This window comes from Rana temporaria, chromosome 3 (genome assembly GCF_905171775.1).
Source record: "Rana temporaria chromosome 3, aRanTem1.1, whole genome shotgun sequence".
Classification (NCBI taxonomy): domain Eukaryota; kingdom Metazoa; phylum Chordata; class Amphibia; order Anura; family Ranidae; genus Rana; species Rana temporaria.
This window is the reverse complement of record NC_053491.1, coordinates 158,286,669-158,311,485: the sequence shown is the minus strand read 5'-3', so window position 1 is coordinate 158,311,485 and position 24,817 is coordinate 158,286,669. Positions and strand designations below refer to the sequence as shown.

The 24,817-nt window shown below is 41.8% G+C and overlaps 1 protein-coding gene across 3 annotated transcripts in view; it reads right to left on the bottom strand.

Annotated features, from left to right (window-relative positions):
- Positions 1 to 24,817, bottom strand: part of POT1 (protection of telomeres 1) — a 123,919-nt gene that overhangs the window by 38,382 nt on the left and 60,720 nt on the right. For 2 of the 3 annotated variants that reach the window (XM_040343697.1, XM_040343695.1), the window contains 3 exons: positions 22,387 to 22,457; positions 19,811 to 19,867; positions 12,174 to 12,330 (listed from right to left, as the gene is read on the bottom strand). In XM_040343697.1, the coding sequence (XP_040199631.1) occupies positions 12,174 to 12,330; positions 19,811 to 19,867; positions 22,387 to 22,457 (285 nt within the window). The remainder of the gene's footprint in view (positions 1 to 12,173; positions 12,331 to 19,810; positions 19,868 to 22,386; positions 22,458 to 24,817) is intronic. The other variant, XM_040343696.1, reaches the window with a different exon arrangement.

Sequence of the window (24,817 nt, the reverse complement as noted above, 5' to 3'; positions counted from 1 at the left end):
AATTTCAAACCGGCATTTCAGTCCGACTTCGGAGGTGATTTGAGAGACATCTGTGCTCGGTTTATGCACAGATGTCTATTAAAATTGTCCCATAAGTTGCCAAAAGTAGTGCAGGAACTATTTTTGGGAATCGGTTAGCAATGTCGGCGTAGGCTCCGTTTGGCACATCAAATCGCATGTCAAATCTGGCCGTTGTGAACGAGGGCTAAGAGAGTGCTCCTAATCTCAGCTTGTTACCTGTATAGAAGACACTTGGGAGCTAGAAATCTTGCCAATTGATAGGGGAGCAAATACTTATTTCACTCATTAAAATGCAAATCAATTTATAACTTTTTTGAAATGCGTTTTTTGAATATTTTTGTTGTTGTTTCTTACTGCTAAAATAAACCTACTATTAAAATTATAGACTGATCGTTTGTCAGTGGGCAAAACGTACAAAATCAGCAGTGGAGCAAATATTTTCTTCCTTCACTGTACATCTAGTGGACTTAGATCCAAAATGGAACTGCTCACTTGTATGTCCACCTTACATTTCTTTGGTAATAAAGGCAAAGCTTACAGTGCCTTGAAAAAGTATTCATATCCCTTAACATTTTCCACATTTTGTCATGTTACAACCAAAAACTGTATTTTATTGGGATTTTATGTGATAGACCAACACAAAGTGGTACATAATTGTGAAGTGGAAGGAAAATTATAAATGATTTTCAATTTTTTTTTAACAAATAAATATCTGAAAAGTGTGGCATGCATTTGTGTTCAGCTCCCTTTACACTGATACTCCTAACTAAACGTTAGTGGAACCAATTGCCTTCAGAAGTCACCCAATTAGTAAATCTAGTCCACCTGTGTGTAATTTAATCTCAGTATGAATACATCTGTTCTGTGAAGCCCTCATAGGTTTGTCAGAGAAACTTAGTGAACAACCAGCATCATAAAGTCCAAAAAACAGACAGGTCAGGGATAAAGTTGTGGAGAAGTTTAAAGCAGGGTTAGGTTATAATAAAATATTACAAGCTTTGATCATCTCACAGAGCACTATTCAATCCACCATCTGAAAATGGAAAGAGTATGGCAAAACTGCAAACCTACCAAGTCATGGAACGTCCACCTAAACTAACAGGCCGGGCAAAGAGAGTGTCAATCAGAGAAGTAGCCAAGATGCCCATGGTAACTCTAGAGGAGTTGCAGAGATCCACAGCTCAGGTGGGAGAATCTACAAATCTGTTCTTTATAGAAGAGTGGCAAGAGGAAAGCCATTGTTGAAAGAAAGCCATAAGAAGTCCAGTTTAGTTTGTGAGAAGCCATTCAGGGGGGCACAGCAAACATGTGAAAGAAGGTGCTCTGGTCATAAGAGACCAAACTTGAACTTTTTGGCCTAAAAGCAAAACGCTATGTGTGGCGGTAAAACTAACACTGCACATCATACTGAACACACCATCCCCACCATGAAACATGGTGGTGGCAGCATCATGTTGTGTGGATGCTTTTCTTCAGCAGGGACAGGAAAGCTGGTCATAGTTGATAGGAAGATGAATGGAGTCAAATACAGGCCAATCTTAGAAAGAAAACCTGTTGAAATCTGCAAAAGACTTGACTGGGGCGGAGGTTCCTTCCAGCAGGACAACGAGCATATTCATGTGTTAGAATGACCCAGTCAAAGTCCAGACCTTAAAGCGGGGGTTCACCCGTACATAAAACTTTTTCCCCCTAGATGGATGCTCGTTTTGTCTAGGGGAATCGGCTAGTTGTTTTAAAATATGAGCATTACGGCTGGTGGGCGGAGCCTAGCGGGTAGGCAATGCTGAGCTAGAGCTCCGCTCTGTGACAGAGATTGACCCGCAAATAACGGAGGAACACCGTGGGCATAATCACCCAGAATACTGGGCAAAGCTTCAGGAAGGGTGAGAGAACATTTTTATACGCTATGGTGCTGAAAGGAACGAGAGGAAAGGGGAAATTTCTTCACAGCAGCAGCGCGCAGCATCCCCAGTCTCCTCAGCATCTCAAAATCACCTCAGAGAGAAAGGCACCAGCCCCCTCTGAGGGATTTACCTCAGTGAAGCAGAAAAAGGCCAGCATTAAAAGCGCAAAACAAATGGCTTCTCTCAATACTACTGTCTCAGATAGTGAGGAGGATGACAATGTGACAAACCCCACAGCAATATGTCACAGCACAGCGGTACCCACAAGTCTCCTGAGGCAATTTGAAAAGATGCTGCACAAGGCGCTCCAGACCACTTCAGATCAGATAACAAATAGCCTGACTAAAGAAATTAGGGAGCTTGGGGGCCGCACAGAAGTACTTGAGACTAAAATGGATGATTTAGAAGCTTACACTCAGGACTGTGTATCTGAAATTGACACCTTAAAAGAGGAAAACTTGATATTGCAAAATAGATTGGAGGAATTCGAAAACAGAGCCAGGAGATCAAATTTGAGGTTCAGGGGACTACCGGAATCTATCATTGACCTAAATGGTACAATGTTGGCACTGTGTCAGGAAATATTACCTGGGATACCAGCTGACAGGCTGGAAATGGACAGAGTTCACCGAGCACTAACGTCCAGGAAGGCTGATGGTCCCCCTAGGGACATCATAGCTAAATTTCATTTCTATCGAACAAAGGAGCTGATTCTGCAGACCACCAGAGAGAAGAGCAAGCTAACTTTTCAGGGGAATGAATATCAAATCTTTGCGGACATTTCGCAAATGACAATCAACAAAAGGAGAGAAATGAGACCCCTCCTATACGAATTGCAGCAACGCCAAATCAAATATCAATGGGGCTTCCCTTTCTCCCTGCGATTCACCTGTCAAGGCACAAAAATTGTGTGTAGAACACCAGCTCAGCTTCAACAGGCCCTGCTGGACTTCAAAATAATTGACAGACCTCCGTCGGCAACTGCAGCCCGCAGAAGATCAGCTTCCACTTCGCCACGGGACAACTCACCGCTTCAGAACCACAACAATGGCATCCAGCAATTACATAAGAGAGGCAGATTTGTGGAACAAGCACAGGAGCAAGAAGACACGATGGACTGAGCTCTGCAAGCAAGTCAGTCTTACCTACCTTTAGACTTCTAGTCTTTCACCCAAACCTTGGTTGTATGACTCAATGAGTTTACAAGTTTAAGTAGAAGTTCATGAGTTTCTAAGTTAGCAAATTTATTAGAGCAGAAGCTCCTTATTATCATTTTTAATTGAGTTAGTGCTTTCCCTTTTCTCTTTATTATCAATCTCCCCAGACTTTCCAGGCTCAGGGGCTATATATCTTGCCTCATATTCACTCAGCAACTCCTAATCCCTTTGCCGCGTGATTGGCACACTACCCCACCTACTGGGTGGCCAAGCCACCCTGGTACCCTAGATGTACCTAAAGCAATTCTCCATCATCCTTTTTCCACAACACTTTGCATACCAACAGTAAATGGGAATGCCGGCACTTAGGCCATTCTTCACAATAGGCCATCTGTTCGATAGCATCAGTCCATCGCCCCAACCATAATGTTTCTGATGTAGGATTCCTCCAGTACCCTTTATTCAAACACAGACACTTCTTGATGCTCCCCTTTATCACCTTATCACCTTGACTTGCAAATTACCCTCCATAGATAGACTAGTAGCCCCTACTTTTCCACGGAATCTCCTATAACGTTGCACTCACGGTTTCCATTAGGGATGCTTACCGGAAATTTTTAGGACGCGGGTCTCCCTCGATCGGAACCCACATGCGCCACACACGGCTCCCCTCTGACCCCCGCAGTTATTTGCGAGGGTCTGACGTGGGCCCAATTCTCCCTGACCGGGCACCTCCCCCCCGTTCACGGACCAGACTTACAAGTTTGTTCTACGTATTGATGCACATATGTTTATTTTATTTTAATGTGCTGTCTTTTTCTTTGGAAATTTTCGTTTTTAGGTCTCCCCCCCTCCCCCCCCCTTATCCTCAGTCTGCATGGATTAGATCGGGAGATCGATGTACAGGACACCAAGGTAAGAACATTGAGATGGTTTGGCTATCATGGCTCCTTTGAATGTATTAACCTTAAATGTACAGGGCCTCAACATACCACAGAAACGGGTTAAGGCGTTTAGACACTTCCAAGCTAAGAAAGCACATATCATATGTTTACAGGAGACGCACTTCACTCCCAGTACGACCCCTAAATTCTTTCATGCCTCCTATCCACAGGTCTTTACCGCATCAGCTAGTTCCAAAAAAAGGGGCACCCTCATAGCCTTTCATAGATCAACGCCATTCACAATTAAGTCTGAAATCATAGACCCTGAAGGTCGTTACAACATCCTGACTGGCCACATCTTGGATAAGGCGGTAACAATTGTATCGTATTATGCCCCAAATTTAAATCCCTTGCCATTCATGTCGCATCTGCTGCAAGTGATAAACTCGCATAAATTCGGATCCCTTATTATTTGTGGGGACACTAATCATGTCCTTCTCCCTTTTTTGGATAAAACACCATTCTCCCCCGCGAAACAAGTCAAAAGAACCCTATCCACCTTGCTGGCTAAATATAATTTAGTGGACTCCTGGAGGGAAACGAACCCCACTAAACGCAAGTACACGTACTATTCGAGCCCCCATAAGTCGTCCAGCCGCATAGACCACATACTCCTGACGATAGGCATGCTGCCGGAGGTGTTGGATTCCGACATCGTGCCTATTCCATGGTCGGATCATAACGCGGTTCTCACTACATTAGCCTCCATAATCCCCAAAAAACAGGACCCAACATGGTATCTACCAGACAAAATTCTCAAACACCCCATGTACAGGACTATAGTTGAGCAAGAGTTAAGTGAATATATAACATTAAATAAGACCCCTGACGTCTCCCCGTTAACTCTTTGGGAAGCCCACAAGCCAGTGCTAAGAGGGAAAATACAGAAGCACGCTGGGACTTTTAAAAGAGAACGAAAGCAACTTTCCTATAAATTAGAAAAAGAACACGATTTGGCCTTTGAGGCCTTCCAATTCGATCACTCACCTAAAGCAAAAGCCCGACTAGATAAAGCTCGTATGGAATATGACCTATTCCTCTCGGACTCGGCGGACAGGGCGATACTCCGGACCAAGCACTTTTTTTACAAAAACGCAAATAAATCAGGAACTCTTCTTGCGAAGTCGCTCAACTCCATTAACAAAGCATATAAGCCTATCCAACTTAAAACGGCAAACGGTATAATCTCTAGTAACCCAGTCAAAATAGTACAAAAATTCAGCTCTCACCTTAAAAAACTGTACGCAGAAACTAACACATTTAGCAAACAGGACACGGAAGACTTCTTTTCTGATTTACATTTGCCACAACTAAACACGTCTCAAAGTGCTCTAATGGATGAACCGATCACGCAAGAAGACGTCCTACAGGCTGTCGCTGAACTAAAATTAAATAAAAGACCGGGTCCGGACGGGTTCACTGCCCGTTATTATAGATCATACAAAGACCTACTTTCTCCCATGATGGTGGAAGCCTTTAATGATCTACTAAATCGGAGGTCCTTTAGACAAGAGTCTCTCACGGCCACTATCTGCATGATTCCCAAACCGCACTCCGATTCCACCTGCTGCGACAATTACCGCCCTATATCCATGATAAACACAGACGTAAAATTACTAGGTAAGATCTTAGCCAATAGATTGAACAAAATCATAGGAACCCTGATACACCGTGACCAAGTGGGCTTCATGCCCAATAGGCAGGCAGGGGACAATATCAGAAGGGCATGCTTACTGGCAAATATAGCTAAAAAGAGGAAAATTCCAGCCTGCTTTCTTTCCCTAGACGTCAGGCAGGCCTTCGACTCAGTCTCATGGTCATATATGGAATTTACGCTGAAGAAATGGGGCTTTGGCCCCAACTTTACAAATTGGGTCCTGCAATTATACCAGAACCCTAGAGCGTACGTGAAATATGCGGGCTACAAATCTGAAACCTTTAATATACAGAGGGGAACCAGACAAGGCTGCCCACTTTCCCCATTATTATTCGCCCTCCTGATAGAACCCTTAGCCCAAAAGATTAGAGTGGATCCTAAAGTACTCGGTATCGAGTTGGGCGGCGTTACTCACAAACTTTGCCTCTATGCTGACGATATACTGTTGTTCCTCTCCTCTCCACAAGTAACGGGTCCAAACTTACTCCCAATCTTACACCAATTTGCGTCCATATCAGGCTTGGCAATAAACCCCAGGAAATGCTCGGCATTGAACATTTCTCTTTCTAGTACGGAACTGTTGGCAGCAAAAGTGGGCCTCCCTTTTGAGTGGCCAACTAGAAGCATTTCATACCTGGGAATACATTTGACTGCAGACATTTCAGATCTCTATGCGCATAACTATCCAGTCCTCCTGAAACATTTGACGACTTTATTAAAATCCTGGGCCCTACTCCCTCTTTCCTGGTTTGGAAGAATCGCGGCTGTGAAAATGACCTTACTACCCAAGCTCCTATACCTTTATAGAGTGCTCCCTATATCCATACCGGCCCACTACTTCAGGATAATACAAAGGAGAGTTTCATCCTTCATATGGGGTACCTCCAGGCCAAGGATCAAACCACAAATATTACATCGGCCAAAGTCAGCAGGAGGGCTAGGATATCCTAGCTTCGTAAATTATTACCGAGCAGCACAAATGGCCACAATAGTCAAATACCATGCTAAGCAAGAGGCACCATTATGGGTGTCTATCGAGGCGATGGAATGCGACCCAATTTCAATTTCGAACCTATTGTGGATCACCCCTAAACAAAGAAAGCACATAACTAATCCCATCATGAAACATTCACTCTCCCTGTGGGACAAAATTAAAAATAAACACCGCTTGATGTCTCCTTCAGCCCCCCTGCTGTCTTTTATTAAAAACCCTGCTTTTTACCCAGCCTGGGTCTATCCTAACTCCTTTAAGGAATGGACGGATCGAGGCTGCATACGAAAATATCAATTCTTCGATTCAACAGTAGTGACCCCTTTCCCAACCTTAAACAAAACTCATGGCATACCCCCGAAGGAAATTTTTCGATACCTCCAGATAAAAAACTTCTTTCAACCCTCAGCCGATACGACAATAGTGTCAAACCAATTGTCCGCCTTTGAAACTATTTGTAACGGTAATCCTCATGCCAGAAAAGTAATTTCTATCTTATACTCCCAGCTACTCACGCACCCGAGGTCAGGGAAGTTGTCTTACATGAGTAAATGGGAAGATGATTTAGGCATTGAACTGGCACAAACGGAATGGGATCAAATATGGAACAATACCAAAACGGTATCCACTAATATAATAGCAGCAGAAACAAACTACAAAGTACTCTCCAGATGGTACTTAGTCCCGACCAGGGTGGCAAAATTCTCGCAGACATATTCTGATTTATGCTTTAGAGAATGCTCAGACAAAGGAACTTACTTCCATACCTGGTGGTCGTGTCCAAAAGTGCACGAGTTTTGGCTGGAAATTTTCAAATTAATCAAAGTCCTCACGAATAAAACAATCCCCATGGACCCCAAAATTGCCCTGCTCAATTTTAAGCCAGACGGTATTTCACATGCTCGATTCACTTTGACAAGGCAGCTTTTAACAGCAGCAAAACAAACCATTGCGAAAGCTTGGAAGTCCCCAAATGTGAATCTAAACGAAACTATCAACAGAATGAACACAGCTATGATATACGCCAAGATAACTGCGATAGAGATGGACACGATCGCCAGGTTTGAGGATACATGGAAGCCCTGGTTGGAATATGTCACGAAAAAAACGTTTAATGGTGATGTTTTGATGCCATGGTAGCCCAGCCATTACACAGGTATCCTGTCAGAAACTTCTGCTTTACTGAAATGTCCCCGATCTAGTCCTGCAGACTCCCTGACCCCACCCTTCCCTCTCCTTCCTCCCCCTTTCAGTTCTCCTTCTCCCTTTTATTTTATTTACTTATTTGTTTTCTGTTACTTATATTACTTTCGAATGTGTTTCACCTTATTGTGTAGTCTTTCTCATAGCACTAAGTACCTAAATAATAAGCCATACCTCTTTGATCGACCTGAGGCTTTGGTCAAGATGGAAGTTCCATGAGACGCATAGAACCGAACCACAAAGACTAGCAACAATTGCTAACAATAACCAGAACGTTTTTGGACTATAAACTGTACTGTTTGTTCCCTCTTGATCCCTGTTTAGTTAATAGTTAAGCCATTGATGCTAGAGAAATGTAATGAGCTAAGTAAAGACACCACTCTTTATTAGTTAATTCACTTGTAAAAGCAGGACTTTCTTTTCGCCTAAGGTCGATTTTGTTTGATAACATGCTTGTACAAATGTCAACTACACAATAAAGATCTTTTGACAAGAAAATATGAGCATTACTTACCGTTTACCAGATGCATCTTCTCCGCCGCTTCCGGGTATGGGCTGCGGGACTGGGCGTTCCTATTTTGATTGACAGTCTTCCGAGAGGCTTCCGACGGTCGCATCCATCGCGTCACGATTTTCCGAAAGAAGCCGAACGTCGGTGCGCAGGCGCAGTATAGAGCCGCAACGACGTTCGGCTTCTTTCGGCTACTAGTGACGCGATGGATGCGACCGTCGGAAGCCTCTCGGAAGACTGTCAATCAAGAAGGAACGTCCGCTCCCGAAGACCCATACCCGGAAGCGACGGAGAAGATGCATCTCGAAAACGGGTAAGTACAGCTCATATTTTAAAACAACTAGCCGATTCCCCTAGACAAAACGAGCATCCATCTAAGGGGTAAAGAGAAAAAAAACACATCATTGGGTGAACTCCCGCTTTAAGCAAATTGAGAATCTGTGGCAAGACTTGAAAATTGCTGTTCACAGACGCTCTCCATCCAATCTGACAGATTTCGCTATTTTGCAAAAATTTCCCTCTGTAGATGTGCAAATCTGGTAGAGCCATACCCAAAAAGACTTGCGCCTGTAATTGCAGCGAAAGGTGGTTCTACAGCGTAGGGGGGCTGGATATAAATGCAAGCCACACTTTTCAAACTTTTTTTTACAAATATTGTAGAGCGTCAGGCTGGGGAAGGGTTCAGAAGGGGTTAACTAAAGAGGGCAGGTACTTCCCCTTCAGACCTGCTTATTGCCAGCTGGGCTGATAGCCTCAGTGAGGAGTTGTGTGTTTGAAGAGAGAGAGAGACAGCAGCATGCTGTGTCAGAGGATCCATTGCTGGATTGTGGCCTGCTGGGTGAACTAAATGATATAAAGACTGTTGCTCTGGTTAGAGCTGTGTACTGTGCACACCAGCCTGTGGGTGCAGAGACTGACTTTTTCCATATTTACACCTGTATTGCAAGACAAGCCTGTCGTTTATTCTGTTTTGAAGTTTTGCTTAATGAAGCCACTTTTGTTTTACTGGACTGTCTGAGCCGGCTGTTCACCCCTCTGATCCCTTACGATATATAAAACAATTTATTGTTTTCCTTCCATTTCACAATTATGTGCCACTTTGTGTTGGTCTATCAAATAAAATCCCAATAAAATACATTTATGTTTTTGGTTGTAACATGACAGAATGTGGAGAATTTCAAGGGGTAAGAATAATTTTTCAAGGCACTGTATCATTCAACATTAATTCCCAGAAGCAATCTTGCACAAGGTAAACCAGTATGAACCCTTCTCCTGATTTCCATCAACTGTACGTTTTAGATTTCCACGTGTAATTATGTGGCAGTTCCCGAAGGTATCCATCACCAAATACAGCAAGGGAACATAGTCATATGTCATATCCCAGATCATAACATACATTTCTTAAAAACTAAACAGCAGATTTTATTAGCAGATAGTACATAGAGACAGGTGCAAAGCAAAATGGAGTAATCACATCATATGTATATATCAGTTTATTCACAGCTGTATCCCAGTATTCACACATCAAAGCTAAGGCTGGCCATAGATGAGTTTTTTTTTGCTTGACCAGCAGGTTGAATGATAGGAGGATGCCATTTAGTACAATATGCTGTAAAGTTCTGACCCCATATTTAGTCCAGACAACAGGGTCTGGTTAGTCATAGAAGTGTACCAAATTGGGATTTCTCCACAATGGTAAATTGGGGGAGAACCTGTGCACACCAGACGGCCGCAATCCCTGAGTTATATTTCATGCCCTAATCACATAGAGGGAATATGGAGACTTCAGACCCCTGTAGACCAAGTGTGTTCACACAGGCCGCTTTCAGGGACACCAAAGCATCATCTGGGGGAGAAGTCAACCAGCGGTGGGCTACTGTCAGTTGGCCAGCTAGAATTTATTATAGAAGCTAGGTACCGCAATACCCCCCCCCCCCCCATGGCTGCTGAAGTATGGTCAGTTTCAGTTGGGAGTTCCCCCCGCCACAAAAAGGAGGAGAGCATACTATCTATTGATTTGAAAAGAGACTTTGGGATCCACGCTGGAGAATTTCTGAGGACATACAGTAACAAGGGCAGAATTTTCATCTTGATCAGGTTTATCTTCCTAATGAGGGACAGGGGAAGGTTTTTCTAGGCGTGGAACTTTTTAGTTAGAATACCAAGTAAAGGTGAGATGTTAAGATTAATGAAATCAGTCACCAAATTTGTGATCAAAAGCCCCAGATATTTAATCTGCGTCACCCATTGTAGGGGATTATCGGGATCCGGGTACTGGATGGGACCGTAAGGGGAGTATTTTGGACTTGGTCCAAAAAACTGTAAGGCCAGAGACATTGTGCCTAATAATAACAGCGCTGCCTTTAGAGACGATCTAGTAACCTTAATAAACAATACTAGGTTGCCTGCGTAAAGGGGCGTAGTTTCAGTCAGGGTACTCACAGTAACGAGCATCACATGATGTGAAACATGTCAGCCACCTTTTTCCTGTTGTTCACTTCATTTTGACTGCATCGCTTTGGTTGTTTTTTGAATTTTATTTGTACAATAAAGACATAGTTTTAAGGAGTGCGGCAGTCCAGGATCTTCTTCTATCCAATACCCTGTATCTTGGGGGAGGAACACAGTGCTATCGCAAGAGGTTCCATAACCAATGCAAATAGTCCCAGTGAGAGCGGGCACCCCTGTCTGGTGCCTCTGAACAACGGAAAGGCATCTGACACCCCGCCATTAAGATGGAGGGCCGCAACCGGATGGTTGATCAGCTAGTTAAATGAAAAAAATGTAATAAATTACCTGATCTCCTCTATCCAATACATTCAAGGTCTATGGGAGAATCTATGTCTATGTGTTCTGACAACAGGGAGACTTCCCCACTATCAAAATACTCTTATCACCACTGCAGTCTATAGTCTGCAGCGCTGATGGAGCTGAAATTTTCCAACAGGGAGGTTTCAATCCATGCATGGCCAATGTGGTTGCACAAAACTCAATCTACCGAAAAGAAAAAAAAAATAGGAACTGTAAGGTAGACATACAAGCAAGCAGGCTGCATTTGGACCCAGGTCCCCTAGATATACAGTACATGTACTGTATATGTCAGCCATGCAGGATCAATGTGATTTTAAATGTCTGTTGATGTTTGCAATTACATAATAAATGCTTTGTTGCTTTTGTATATGGCGATAATCTGATTACTTCCCAGTTTGGTTATCTCGATTTTCATAGAAAGGTTATTTTAATGAGATTTTAATGAGATTTTAATATCAGCTGGCAACTATTAACTTGATAATTCAAGAATCTCCACACTCACTCCCCTCACTGCTTGTATATGTATTCAATTTAAACTGATCAGTCTTTTTCTAGCTGGCAATACAGGTAAAAACAGAGAGCAAAAGAAATTGCAGGAAATTGTGTAGCTATTGTGCCATCATTGGCTCATTTATTTTCATAGGCTAATGTCAAAATCATTTATTCATATATTTGTAGCTATAAGATTTACTTTGTTCCTTTTGCATTCAGTAGCAACCAAAAGCCTTTGTTCATAGTTCATATGAAGTGATGTAGATACAGAAATGTGTTATTTGTTGAAAAATGCAGCCAAGAAGCAAAATCATAAACCTTCACACAAGAAGAAAAAGACAGAGTGAATCACCATGGATACAAAATTATAGCGTGAATAGATTTATTTATGATTTGTTTCAAAGAGGTAATACCTCTAACATTTGCATCCCAATCTTTGAAGATATTTTGTATGTAGGTCAGAATGTATGAAATATACTTACAATGAACTGCATTTAGTGCAGTGAAGCTTAACAGACTGATAGAGGTGCTGAGGTTGAAAAATTCTCAGTCTCACTCTGACACGATATTTCTGAGGAGGTTTCATTTTAACAACTGTGCTGAGAGGAGTGGTAAGCCATTCCTGACGAGTTGGAAGTACTGCAAAAAAAAACAATATCAAATGTATCCTGTAATGACATAAGTCAGAGTAAAAAAGAAAAAAAAAAAGACTCTGTTGTGTTGACATTCTGCAGTCGAATACTAGCAATCACTAAATCTCAGTAGCCAGAAAAGGAAAAAAAAAAAAAAAAAAAAAAACTTTATTTGGCAGCAAAAATAGGCCGACCCTAATCTTTAACCACTTGGGCCCCTGGGACTTTTCCCTTATAAAAACCCTTGAGCCCCAGAGCATTCCGGCAAAAGCAACTTTGACATAATCAGTGCAGCCCCAGATATGTAACCCCCAAAAAATATATAGAGATTAACAATAATATACATAATTAAACTACGATATTTATATATATATATATATATATATATATACACACACACACACACTTTTATTTTTTGCGCTATAAACAAAAATAGAGCGTCAATTTTGAAAAAAAAATCAATATTTTTTACTATTTGCTATAATAAATATTAGGGTTGTCCCGATACCACTTTTTTAGGACCGAGTACAAGTACCGATACTTTTTTTCATGTACTCGCCGATACCGAATACCGATACTTTTTTTTAAAATGTGTCCCCAAATGCAGCCATGTCCCCCCACATATATCCAGCAGTGTCCCCCCACATATATCCAGCCATGTCCCCCCATATATTGCAGCCATGTCCCCCCACATATATCCAGCCATGTCCCCCCACATATATCCAGCCATGTCCCCCCACATATATCCAGCCATGTCCCCCCACATATATCCAACCATGTCCCCCATATATTGCAGCCATGTCCCCCCATATATTGCAGCCATGTCCCCCCACATATTGCAGCCATGTCCCCCCACATATATCCAGCCATGTCCCCCCACATATTGCAGCCATGTCCCCCCACATATATCCAGCCATGTCCCCCCACATATATCCAGCCATATCCCCCCACATATATCCAGCCATGTCCCCCCACATATATCCAGCCATGTCCCCCCACATATATCCAGCCATGTCCCCCCACATATATCCAGCCATGTCCCCCCACATATATCCAGCCATGTCCCCCCATATATTGCAGCCATGTCCCCCCACATATATCCAGCCATGTCCCCCCACATATATCCAGCCATGTCCCCCCACATATTGCAGCCATGTCCCCCCATATATTGCAGCCATGTTCCCCATACCTAGTAGATGATGCCGCCGCCGCTGCCGCAGCGTGCGGGGAACATTACAGGCAACTTTCGTTTGAATAGCTGTCCATTCCTTGCTGCGCCGTGTATAGACACTCCCCCTTGCTCGGGATTGGACGGATCTGTCCAATCCCGAGCAAGGGAGAGTGTCTATACACGGCACGGCAGGGAATACAGCTATTCCAACGAAAGCTGCCTGTAATGTTCCCCGCGCGCTGATTAACGAGGCAGCGGCGGCTTTGCGGTATGCGGCGGAGGCGGGGGGCAAGTATTCTATTCAGGCATCGGGGGCATTTGCGGGAGTACAAGTACTCCCGCAAATACTCGGTATCGGTCCCGATACCGATACTGGTATCGGTATCGGGACAACCCTAATAAATACCCCCCAAAAATATATAAAACATTTGTTTTCCTCAGTTTAGGCCGATACGTATTATTCTACCTATTTTTGGTAAAAAAAAAAAAAAAAAAATCGTAATAAGCGTTTATCGGTTGGTTTGCGCAAAATTTATAGTGTTTACAACATAGCGTTTCATTGCATTTTTATAATTTTTTTTTTTACTACTAATGGCGGCAATCAGCGATTTTTTTCGTGACTGCGACATTATGGCAGACACTTCGGACAATTTTGACACATTTTTGGGACCATTGTCATTTTCACAGCAAAAAATGCATTTAAAATGCATTGTTTATTGTGAAAATTACAGTTTCAGTTTGGGAGTTAACCACAGGGGGCGCTGATGGGGGTTATGTGCGACCTGAAGTGTGTTTACAACTGTAGGGGGGTGTGAGCTTCGGACCGGGGAGCGCGCGACCCACGGCTGGGTACTAGTACAGGACGTACCTGTACGTGGATGTGCCCAGCCGTGCCATTCTGCCGACATATATGTGCAGGAGGCGGTCCTTAAGTGGTTAAAATAATCACATTTTGTTGCTTAGCAGCCTGAAATGAAGACAGACAGGGTTTCTGCTTTATCCCGTTGTATTTACTTCTACTTAAAACATCCAAGTGAAAGATAAAACATCAACATAGGGGGGAAAAATGTATAAAATTCTAAAACAAAATCACCGATTTGGAGAAAGGATCCCCCCCCCCCCCCAAAAAAAAATGATTTGCACACAGCAAAAATGACCACACAGTTGAAGGAAAAAGGGTAAATGTCCTTGCATGGCTTAGTCAGAGCCCAGACTTCGACCCCATTGAAAATCTGTGAAATTACTTGAAGACAGTCCACAAACTGTTACCATAAAATGTAACTAAACTTGAGCAGTTCTGCAAGGAAGAGTTTAAAATTATTGCAAAGTCTAGATGTGTAATGTTAGTAGAGACATATCCCAACAGACTAAAGGCTGTAATTAAAGTAAAGGGTAGTCCAACAAATTACTGACATATGGGGGTTAGGGAAAGATGATCCTTTTTCCAACTCAATGATTCCTTTTGTTGAATTATTTTATCTTTTTCTGACATGTTGGTGTTATATCTTTCACTTTGATGTTAGAAGTTGCACTAGTAAATACAGCTGGATAAAACAATCTATGTCTGTCTTCATTTCAAGAATGTGACTATTTTAAAAGGGGGCGATTCTTTTCTATACCCACTGTATGTGTATGTGTTTATATATATATATATATATATATATATATATATATATATATATATATATATATATATATATATATATATATATATATATATATATATATATATATATATATATATATATATATATATATATATATATATATATATATATATATATATATATATATATATATATATATATATATATTTTTTTTTTATATATATATCATTTTTTTTTATGTTATAATTATTTTCATGGGGGGGGGGTTGTATATCTGGTCAGTGGAGACTTGATATAGACACCCCCACGCAGCTGTACAGCAACAGATCACTTCTAGAAGCAATCTTTTGCTAGCTGCAAATAGTCAGAATTATCTGCTTCTATACAGTCAGGCAAGTACAGGCTGCTTCAACTTTGTAAAAGGAGGAAGTACCATGATGTCACTTCACTTCAAATGTAAACACAATCCAAAAGATTTGTGTCGACAATGTTTTGCTACAAGAGTTCCTATGAAACACAATGTTCCATCATCAGAAGCCCAGGAGCTGATTGTTTTAGCTCCTTGACTTGGTGCTGGATGCCAGCTGTCATCGGCAGAAGACTGTTTTAAAACCGCACTGGAAAGAATATCTGCTGTCCATATGCGGTTTTAAAACCACTCAGGACTCAAGTGGTTAGGCATAAGCCAAATTATATAAAACAAAGATAAGTAATAGCAATTTTCTTTTGGTTTAATGTGACCAGATTACCATCAACTGACTAATGATGTGTAAAGCAAACCTGGTAATGTAAAAATCTAAAAGCCACAATTAAAGACCTCCTTTCAAAAGGGAATGCTTCCGTGTCATCATCCCTTCTTTACAGCTTCCTAAGATATTTACCTGGAGCAAGTATGCAGCCAGTAAAATCTCTTGGCACTGGATATGCATATTTCTGAACCTAATTAGCGTCAAACTATTTTCTTAAACGCTTAAACGCAGCTCAGGGTCTGGAGATGTTAAAGCGGTAGTAAACGCAGTGAAGAAAAAAAAAATGTCCTGCTGCAAGGCAATGTCATAATGTGATAGTATGCATCACATACATGCACATTATGTGAAACTTGCCTTAAAACAAAACCCTCCAGAGGTGCGCCGTCACCAACAGGGCTTCTATCTTCACCCAGTCTTCTTTCCGGGTTGGCGAGCGTTGGTCCTTTGATTGGATGAGCTGCAATGACATGGAGCCGCTGTTCATGGCACAGGGCTCTGAAGGAACGGCATGGTTACGGCGTTCCTTTAGAACGCATGCACTGGTGACATCACCGGCCCACAAGTAAATATCAAGTGCAAATTTAGGATATATTTATAGTACCTAGGGCCTTATTATAGGCTTACCTATAGGTAAAAATCCTTTAGATAATAATAAATATACATTTAATGACGTAGGGGTTGTCGGTCAAAAGTAATAAAAAAATGCTGTTTACTTTTAATTCTAAAAGTGATTGAATTTTACTGAATGAGGGCCAGTTCTCACCATATGCAGTCCAGTGTATTTTCTGCATCAAAAATGCATGGAAAGTAGTCCCCCCCTCCCGTGCTTCTCTGGGCTCTCCTGTGCCATTAGAGACCCGGAGGAAGAATCGGCCACCGCCAGATGACAACCATAGAGATTTTCAGTAACCAGATGATCACCAGTCATCTCTATGACCGTCGGAGTCCCGGGCACAACATTATGATATCAGGTCCGGGCCGTGGATGTAAACAAATCTGCGATCGCGGCTGTCAGCATGAGATTTGTGATTTTTTTTCCTCGATCTCATGCTTTCCATCCTGGAGGAGAGATGTGGGGTCTTATTGACCCTGCATCCCTCCATAAAGAGGACTTGTCACAATAGATTCCTATTACAATGGATGTTTACATTGTTTACAAAAAAAAAAAAAAAAGTGTAAAAAAAATAAAATAAATTAAAATACCCCTGTCCCCGGTAGCTTGCGCTCAGAAGCGAACACACACGCGTCCCACCCACATATGTAAACACTGTTGAAACCACACATGGGAGGTATCGCCGCATGCATTAGAGCACAAGCAATAATTCTAGCACTAGACCTCCTCTGTAACTCTTAACTGGTAACATGTAAAAAATAAAAATGTTGCCTGTGGAAATTTTTAAGTACCGAAGTTTGGCACAATTCCATGAGTGTGTGCAATTTTAAAGCGTGACATGTTGGGTATCTATTTACTTAGCATAACATCATCTTTCACATTATACAAAAAAATTGGGCTAACTTTACTGTTTTGTTATTTTTTAATTCATGAAACTTTTTTTCCCCAAAATTATTGTGCAAATACCGTGCGAGATAAAAAGCAATGACCACCATTTTATTCCCTAGGGTGTCTGCTAAAAAAAAAAACATATAAAATGATGGATTTTTACATGTAGGAGAGAAGTGCCAGAATTGGCCCAGTATGAAATTGGTTAAGAAGCCCTCCTGTTCTCCACTCATTAATTGTATTAACTGCACCTGTTTGAACTCGTTACCTGTATAAAAGACACCTGTCCACACACTCAAACAGAATCCAACCTCTCCACAATGGCCAAGACCAGAGAGCTGTGTAAGGACAGAAGGGATAAAATTGTAGACCTGCACAAGGCTGGAATGGGCTACAGGACAATAGGCAAGCAGCTTGGTGAGAAGGCAACCACTGTTGGCGCAATTATTAGAAAATGGAAGAAGTTCAAGATGACGGTCAATCTCCCTCGGTCTGAGGCTCCATGCAAGATATTACCTCGCGGGGCATCAATGATCATGAGGAAGGTGAGGGATCAGCCCAGAACTACACGTCAGGACCTGGTCAATGATCTAACGAGAGCTGGGACCACAGTCTCAAAGAAAATTATTAGCAACACACTACGTCGTCATGGATTAAAATCCTGCAGTGCATGTCCAGGCCTGTCTGAAGTTTGCCAACGACCATCTGGATGATCCGGAGGAGGAATGGGAGAAGGTCACGTGGTCCAATGAGACAAAAATAGAGCTTTTTGGTCTAAACTCCACTCACCATGTTTGGAGGAAGAACACCATCCCAACCGTGAAGAACGGAGGTGGAAAAATCATTCTTTGGGATGCTTTTCTGCAAAGGGGACAGGACGACCGTATTGAGGGGAAGATGGATAGGGCCATGTATCACGAGATCTTGGCAAACAACCTCCTTCCCTCAGTAAGATCATTGAAAATGGGTCGTGGCTGGGTCTTCCAGCATAACAAAGAAAACCCTGTATGGGTACGTTGTCCCATTTAACAGCCACCAGGGGGCATACGCACTACCCGCGATCGCAGGCACCAGAGCCAGCACAGGGATTTGTGACACCCTATCGGGTTCCTATTGCTGTTTGTGTCCCTGTTAGGGGAATTCACACTCCCTGTTTGACCAGGTGACCATATCGCTGAAAGTGAAAGAAAATTCTAAATTCTTAGTGGTCACCAGAACAGGAATAGAGGGGAAACTTCTAGACAAGAATATTAGTCCTGGATCACGGTAGTGACTACCACAGATTTCCCTCACTTTGGAGTAATTTGTTCTCACTTCCTGTTGTGGCTATTTATTTATTTTTTCCATGTACATTATTAAACTTGGCAGATAGTAATCCGCATTTAAAACGTCAGTTTCAACACATTTACATGCCGCGTTTGCATTTAGAAGCCTTTTTTTAATGGGCAAAAAACGCCTATAAACGGAACGCTGCTAAACGCAGGTTACCGTGTTTAGCGTCTGAAACGTGAAAATCTTTTGCGTCTGAACCCATTTTTTTTGCTTTCAAAGAAACGCTGTTAAACGCAACTGCCTAAAAACGGCAATAAACGAGACTGTGTACATAGGATAACACTGAATGAGTTCAGGGGCAGAAAAAAGCGGCCAACTGCCTCTGAACATATGTTTAGCAGCGTCTCGTGTACATAGGGCCTTAGGATACTTTTTTTCCATGTTATTGGTTGAATTTATGTCCTTTTTCAACCAAACTACCTATGCAACTATGTAAGAAGTGAAGGAAATCCCCTCAAATGGGACACAGATGCCAAGAAACAAACAAAAAAACCTGACAGATTTTAACTCTCCCTTATCTAAATATTTTGAGAATGCAGACACCTATCAATAATGGGCAGTTGCTCATTGCATTAAGGCTGTGTGGTCAACCTCATACTGAATGTCAGGAGTATTAAACTTTTTAAAAGTAATACCCTGCCTAAAACCAGGCACCACACTACTTCCAGCCTCACCCTGTGGACCCTAGTGAAAAGTCCTTCCCACTTACCACTGCATTGACTAACCAGTGCCCTACTTCGCCACTGAGACCCACTTGTTAAAAGGGCAATAGAATGTGGGGAAGGCTTTGTTCCAAGGAGCAAAACTTAGTTAAGACAGAAAAGTTTAGGTAACAAAAAAAGCAGGCTCTTTGAGCCTTTCTAAAATCATTTAAATAGACTGCCTAGGCAAAAACTGTGGATACATCTATTTCTATGGTGTAAACTTACTCAATTGAAAATATATCTATGACGAATCAGCTTTATTTTCTTTCTTGCCAATTTTATTACTTTGCTTAATCTGAAATCTACTTTTATATGAGCCTTACCACAAGAGAGCTTTGAACAGCTCATTTCAGATAACTACATAACCTGCTGTGTTGTAGGCTTTTCTCACTGTGATCTTTAAATCCATTAATGGTTTTATACCTGTCACAGAAAGCTGCTGGCATCTCTCCAGAGCATTAAAGGGTGGCGACTTCTGGCCTGTATACAAGATAAAAGAGCAGGGGAAAAAAATAAAATATCTTAACATAATGTATGACTGCATCTCACCTAGCAGTTCTGAATTCATTTGTGACCACAGAGCACAACAATGCATACACTCAAAGATAAAAAATGTATACAGGTGGTAAAAAAACATGTAAATGTTGTACAGGAAAAAATTTAATCTGACATTTATCAGATTTACATTTATAGTATTACACGTAGGGAAAAGAACCAATTTATTTTTGCAGTGGAAAAATAGTGACACTGAGATATACTTGTTTGAGGAGATGATTATCTACTTTCTTTAAAGAGGATCAGACTCATGCAGATCTTCCCACGGATTGCAAGATTAGTTAAATTTTATAAAATATGTGCCCAGTCCAAGGCCGGTGTCTTGTCGAGCTGGTTCCTCCATCGATATGGTTCCTGCCTCGACTGCGCAGTCGCAGTAGGAGGCCATGGAAATCTCTGAGGCTCAACAGCTGATTGTCAGCTTAGACACGCTCACTCCTGATGCCCGTTTATACACGGTGCTCTATAGTACACACCGCTCTACACAGCAAGGGGCGGATGTGATATTGAGCAGTGCTTTTTTGGTTGGTTATCCGCAGCGTGGATAACCAATCAAAAAAACACTGGTCAATATCACATCCGCCCCTTGCTGACCCTTGCTGTGTAGAGCAGCGTGTACTATAGTGTATAATCAGCCATTGGGAGCGAGCGCGTCTACAGTTAACGAACAGCTGTTCCCGCTCTGAGTTTTCCGTCGGCTCGGAACCATATCGATGGTAGGAACCAGCTCGTTAGAACACCAGCCACAGATGGTTCAAATCATGTATGGGCAGGTTGAATGTACAATCAATTTGGATACAATCAGCCTGCCGGATTCACTTGTGATTATCACGGTCTTCTCCAGGTGGGGATGGCTTCCCCTGCACACCCCTGTGCCGGGTGCAGACAACTGATTGGTAGAAGGGATTCACGTCTGCACTATCAGTATTGATAGGGGAATCGTGCAAATTTCTTTCCCGCAACCTGTGGTTGCGGGAAAGAAATTTGCACCATATATGGCCTGCTTTAGACTGCTTCCTTTTCACAGAGAAAATTAAATTGAGCACTAAGGCAGCCCAAAGACAGTGCAAATTTATTTCCTATAGAATGCCTCCTATTGAGCAATTGTGCTGAAATGGCAAAGATTTTAATTGTCTATGGCAGGCCTTAGTTGTAAAGATAATATTATATATATATATATATATATATAATTATACATATATATATATACATATACATATACATACACACATATATATATATATATATATATATAAAAATAAAAGATAAAGTGAGCCTGAAGCTCCTCGAGTTCTGTGCTTCAGAATTCCTGTCCATTGTCCATAAAGGGAACCTTTTTTTTTTTTTTTTTTTTACAAAAGTTACTTTTCTGCTAGCCGCTCAATGCCCAAATAAAATGAGCTACAATAAGAAAAATTTCAAAAAGGTAACAATTACCTCAGTCTCAGGTTGTGAGGAGCACAGGTGACATCACCAATATGCAATAAACTCACAAGCCCTGGGCAGGGTGCAAAGTGTCAGAGTAAGGCAATTGCTAGTGTCCATTTTCACCGATATGCAGTTCACTGAAACACTGGGTTCACAAAAGCATGCAGCTGTATGGAAAGTAGAAGCATAACATAACCAGTCCTAAAGATCGGCTGCCACATATCGCTGGTTGACTGCTTGTAACTATTCATAAGACATGCATGCAAAACCACAATATTATTTGGAGACTAAGCTGTAGCGGCCAAATGAACATTGAATTAATGGCCAGCATACGCAAAGCAAGTGTCATTTTTATTTTAAACTGTTTAACAGAAAACCTAAAAAGTAAAAGAGAACATTGGATACTATAGAAAAAATTCACTGCAGTGGTTTTTGTTTTCCGTTACATAATATTACCTCTGCACTCCCATCAACATATCTACACTGGCATATCCTTTATATGTATGCATGTAGTATGTGCAGTAACTAAAATCTTGGGTTATATTTATTAGAAGTTCAAAAAGATCTAGTTATAAATACCAGAAAATTTCATTTATTTTTATTTTAATAAATACACTTTGCCTTATAGCACTGCTAAATGATTATGTGCTGCCTCCACTTTGAGTGTGTCTATAATAGAAATTATATTTCCCAATCCCATATCTGACAATTCTTCCACTCTATAGCTGCCATTAGATAAAGGGAATCATATTAGCTGTTGTGTATTACAAACAGTGCTTCTTAGCTCTGCTATAATTCCAAATATTCATATTCTTTAGATAGGGATATTTTTAATTAAAGAAAGGTTTAAAAGCATTGTTTGGAATACACAACACTAGACAATACCGCAAAATTATACCCATTTTATTTTACCTTGAAATGAAAAGCTGTGATGAAGTGCAAAATCATATCTAACAAATAGACAGAATTGTATGACAAAAATTTAAAACCTAAAAAAAAAAAAATGTAATTCTTACTTAAACGATTATGTGAAGTCAAATCCTCTGAACATATAGGTTCTTCATTTAGGTTTACAGTAGTTAGGACTCTGAAAACACAAAATGTACTCTTGTTAGGTTACTTTTGACACAGGTTGGTACTATCACAAAAATAAAAAACGCACACACACACACACACACACACAGGATTTGGACCTTTTATTAAGAACTGAATCATGGCCTACGTAGGAAATGAAATTCTGGAAACCATACCAAAAATATATATTTTTACAAGACTGGAAAATTATTAATTTGCAGAAATGTGTTACATGCAACAATAACATGTTGTTTGAAGAGGATGCATTAACTTTTGTCCACTAAACGAGTGTACAATAATTTTAAAAGGTTTGAATGCTTCCTTACTTTATGTAAGAAAAAAAAGCCTCATTTAATATAAATATATAGAGCCGCAGCCACGGAGATCCATTGAATATGGAACCTTACTATAAGAACTTCAGTAGTAAACAGCTTTGGAGCAAGGCTAGATGAAAAAGAGGGAAGTAAATATGGAATTGTTATGACCAATGAAATCCTACAAGGGTTAATGGGATATTATTAGCTTTACCCAAAGAGCCAAAAAGGGACGACACATGTTAGACTGGGAACTGCTTTCTTGGCAAGGATCTATTAGGCATTCCACAATAGGGAAACTAGGAAGAAAGTGAGCACTAGGACAGAGGAGAAACAGCAAAAACGAATGTTTCTCAACCTTGTACGTTAATAAGTCCCTAATGAAAGATGGGCCTGAGGAGATTTAAACGCCACAAAGTGCAATTATCCTAAATGACTCCACCGAAAAAAGTAGTGGGAGAGGAAAATGGGGTAGTTTACCCAAAGAAGGCTCCAGTCAACATAAGAAACCCAATGTTTTAGGGTGTGGGATCTTAAATAATCCAGAATTACGTACATTGAGGTACCCAGAAGAAAGAAGAAAAGGAAAAGCAACTGAAGCAGATGCCTGGTTGAAGAAGCTGAAGCTTAAAGCCTGAGTACTCAAACTGAGAGGTAGAAATGCTCATAGGATAAGAAAACAATAACCCCCTGGTAACAATGAGGGTGTGTGGGTGACTAACAGGCAGAGCGCCTCAGTTCCGATGGTGTGGGACGCCTTTAAGGCCACCACACGTGGCTCTTTTGCTGCGGCCATTGGTCAGACGCGCAAGGCCTCGCTATCGAGACTGACAGATGCAGAGAGGTCTCTCAGAGAGGCAGAGGCCGCTTATTCAGCGACCCCCTCTCCTGAGACACACGCCGCTTGGAAGCATGGGGCCAGGGAACTGGACCTGGTGCTTTTGGAGCGTACTCAGAAGAAGCTGCTGTATCAGAATCAGCGGATCTTTGAGTTTGGGGATAAAAATAGTCGCCTCCTGGCGTATCTCTCCAGACCGGACTACCAGCCTTGTAGTATACCTAGGATTAAGGATTCCGGGGGAATTGTAGTAGAACAGAATAAGGAGATCATGGAGGCCTTTGTCACATTTTATTCTTCCCTTTATGCTACTAGAGCACATTACACAATTGTGGAATTGGATGACTATCTTTCTGAAATCTCACTGCCTAGGCTTCAGGCCCAACAGGCGACACTCCTTGACGCTCCTCTGACGGCTGAGGAAATTGGGGAGGCTATCCAATCCTTTGCCAGAAACAAAACACCGGGATTGGATGGTTTCCCCATTGAGTGGTATATGCAGTACAGGGATCTGCTTGTGCCTCATCTGGGCAGGGTGTATGATTTTGCTATCAGGACGGGGCAGCTGCCGCCTTCTATGTCAGAGGCACTGATTGTCCTTATTCCTAAGCCACACAAGGATCACCTCCTCTGTGAATCTTACAGGCCGATCTCACTCATTAATTCGGATGTAAAAATTCTAGCAAAGGTACTTGCCCGGCGACTGAACACGGTCATTACTACCATTATTGGTGCAGACCAAACTGGGTTCATCCCGGGGCGATCGACCACCATCAACCTACGTAGATTATTCACTAATCTGCAGGCAACCCATGAAGAGATGGGCTCTAGGGCCGTTCTGTCCTTAGATGCACATAAGGCATTTGACTCGGTCGAATGGCCTTACCTGCTGGAGGTCTTGGCGAAGTTTGGATTCGGCAATACCTTTATCAGGTGGGTGCAACTACTGTACTCGAAGCCCACTGCTAGACTAAGAGTGAACGCAGCCATATCTGATCCCTTTCCAATAAAGAGAGGCACCAGACAGGGGTGCCCTCTGTCGCCGCTGCTCTTTGCGCTGGCAATAGAGCCTCTGGCGGCGTTGGTGAGGTCCTGTGGGGCAGTCGCGGGGCTGACGATCGGGGGTCTAGAGGAGAAGGTATCTCTCTACGCTGATGACATGTTAATATACTTGTCGGACCCCCAGTCGTCCCTCCCGGCCCTGCTGGATCTCATTGGGAG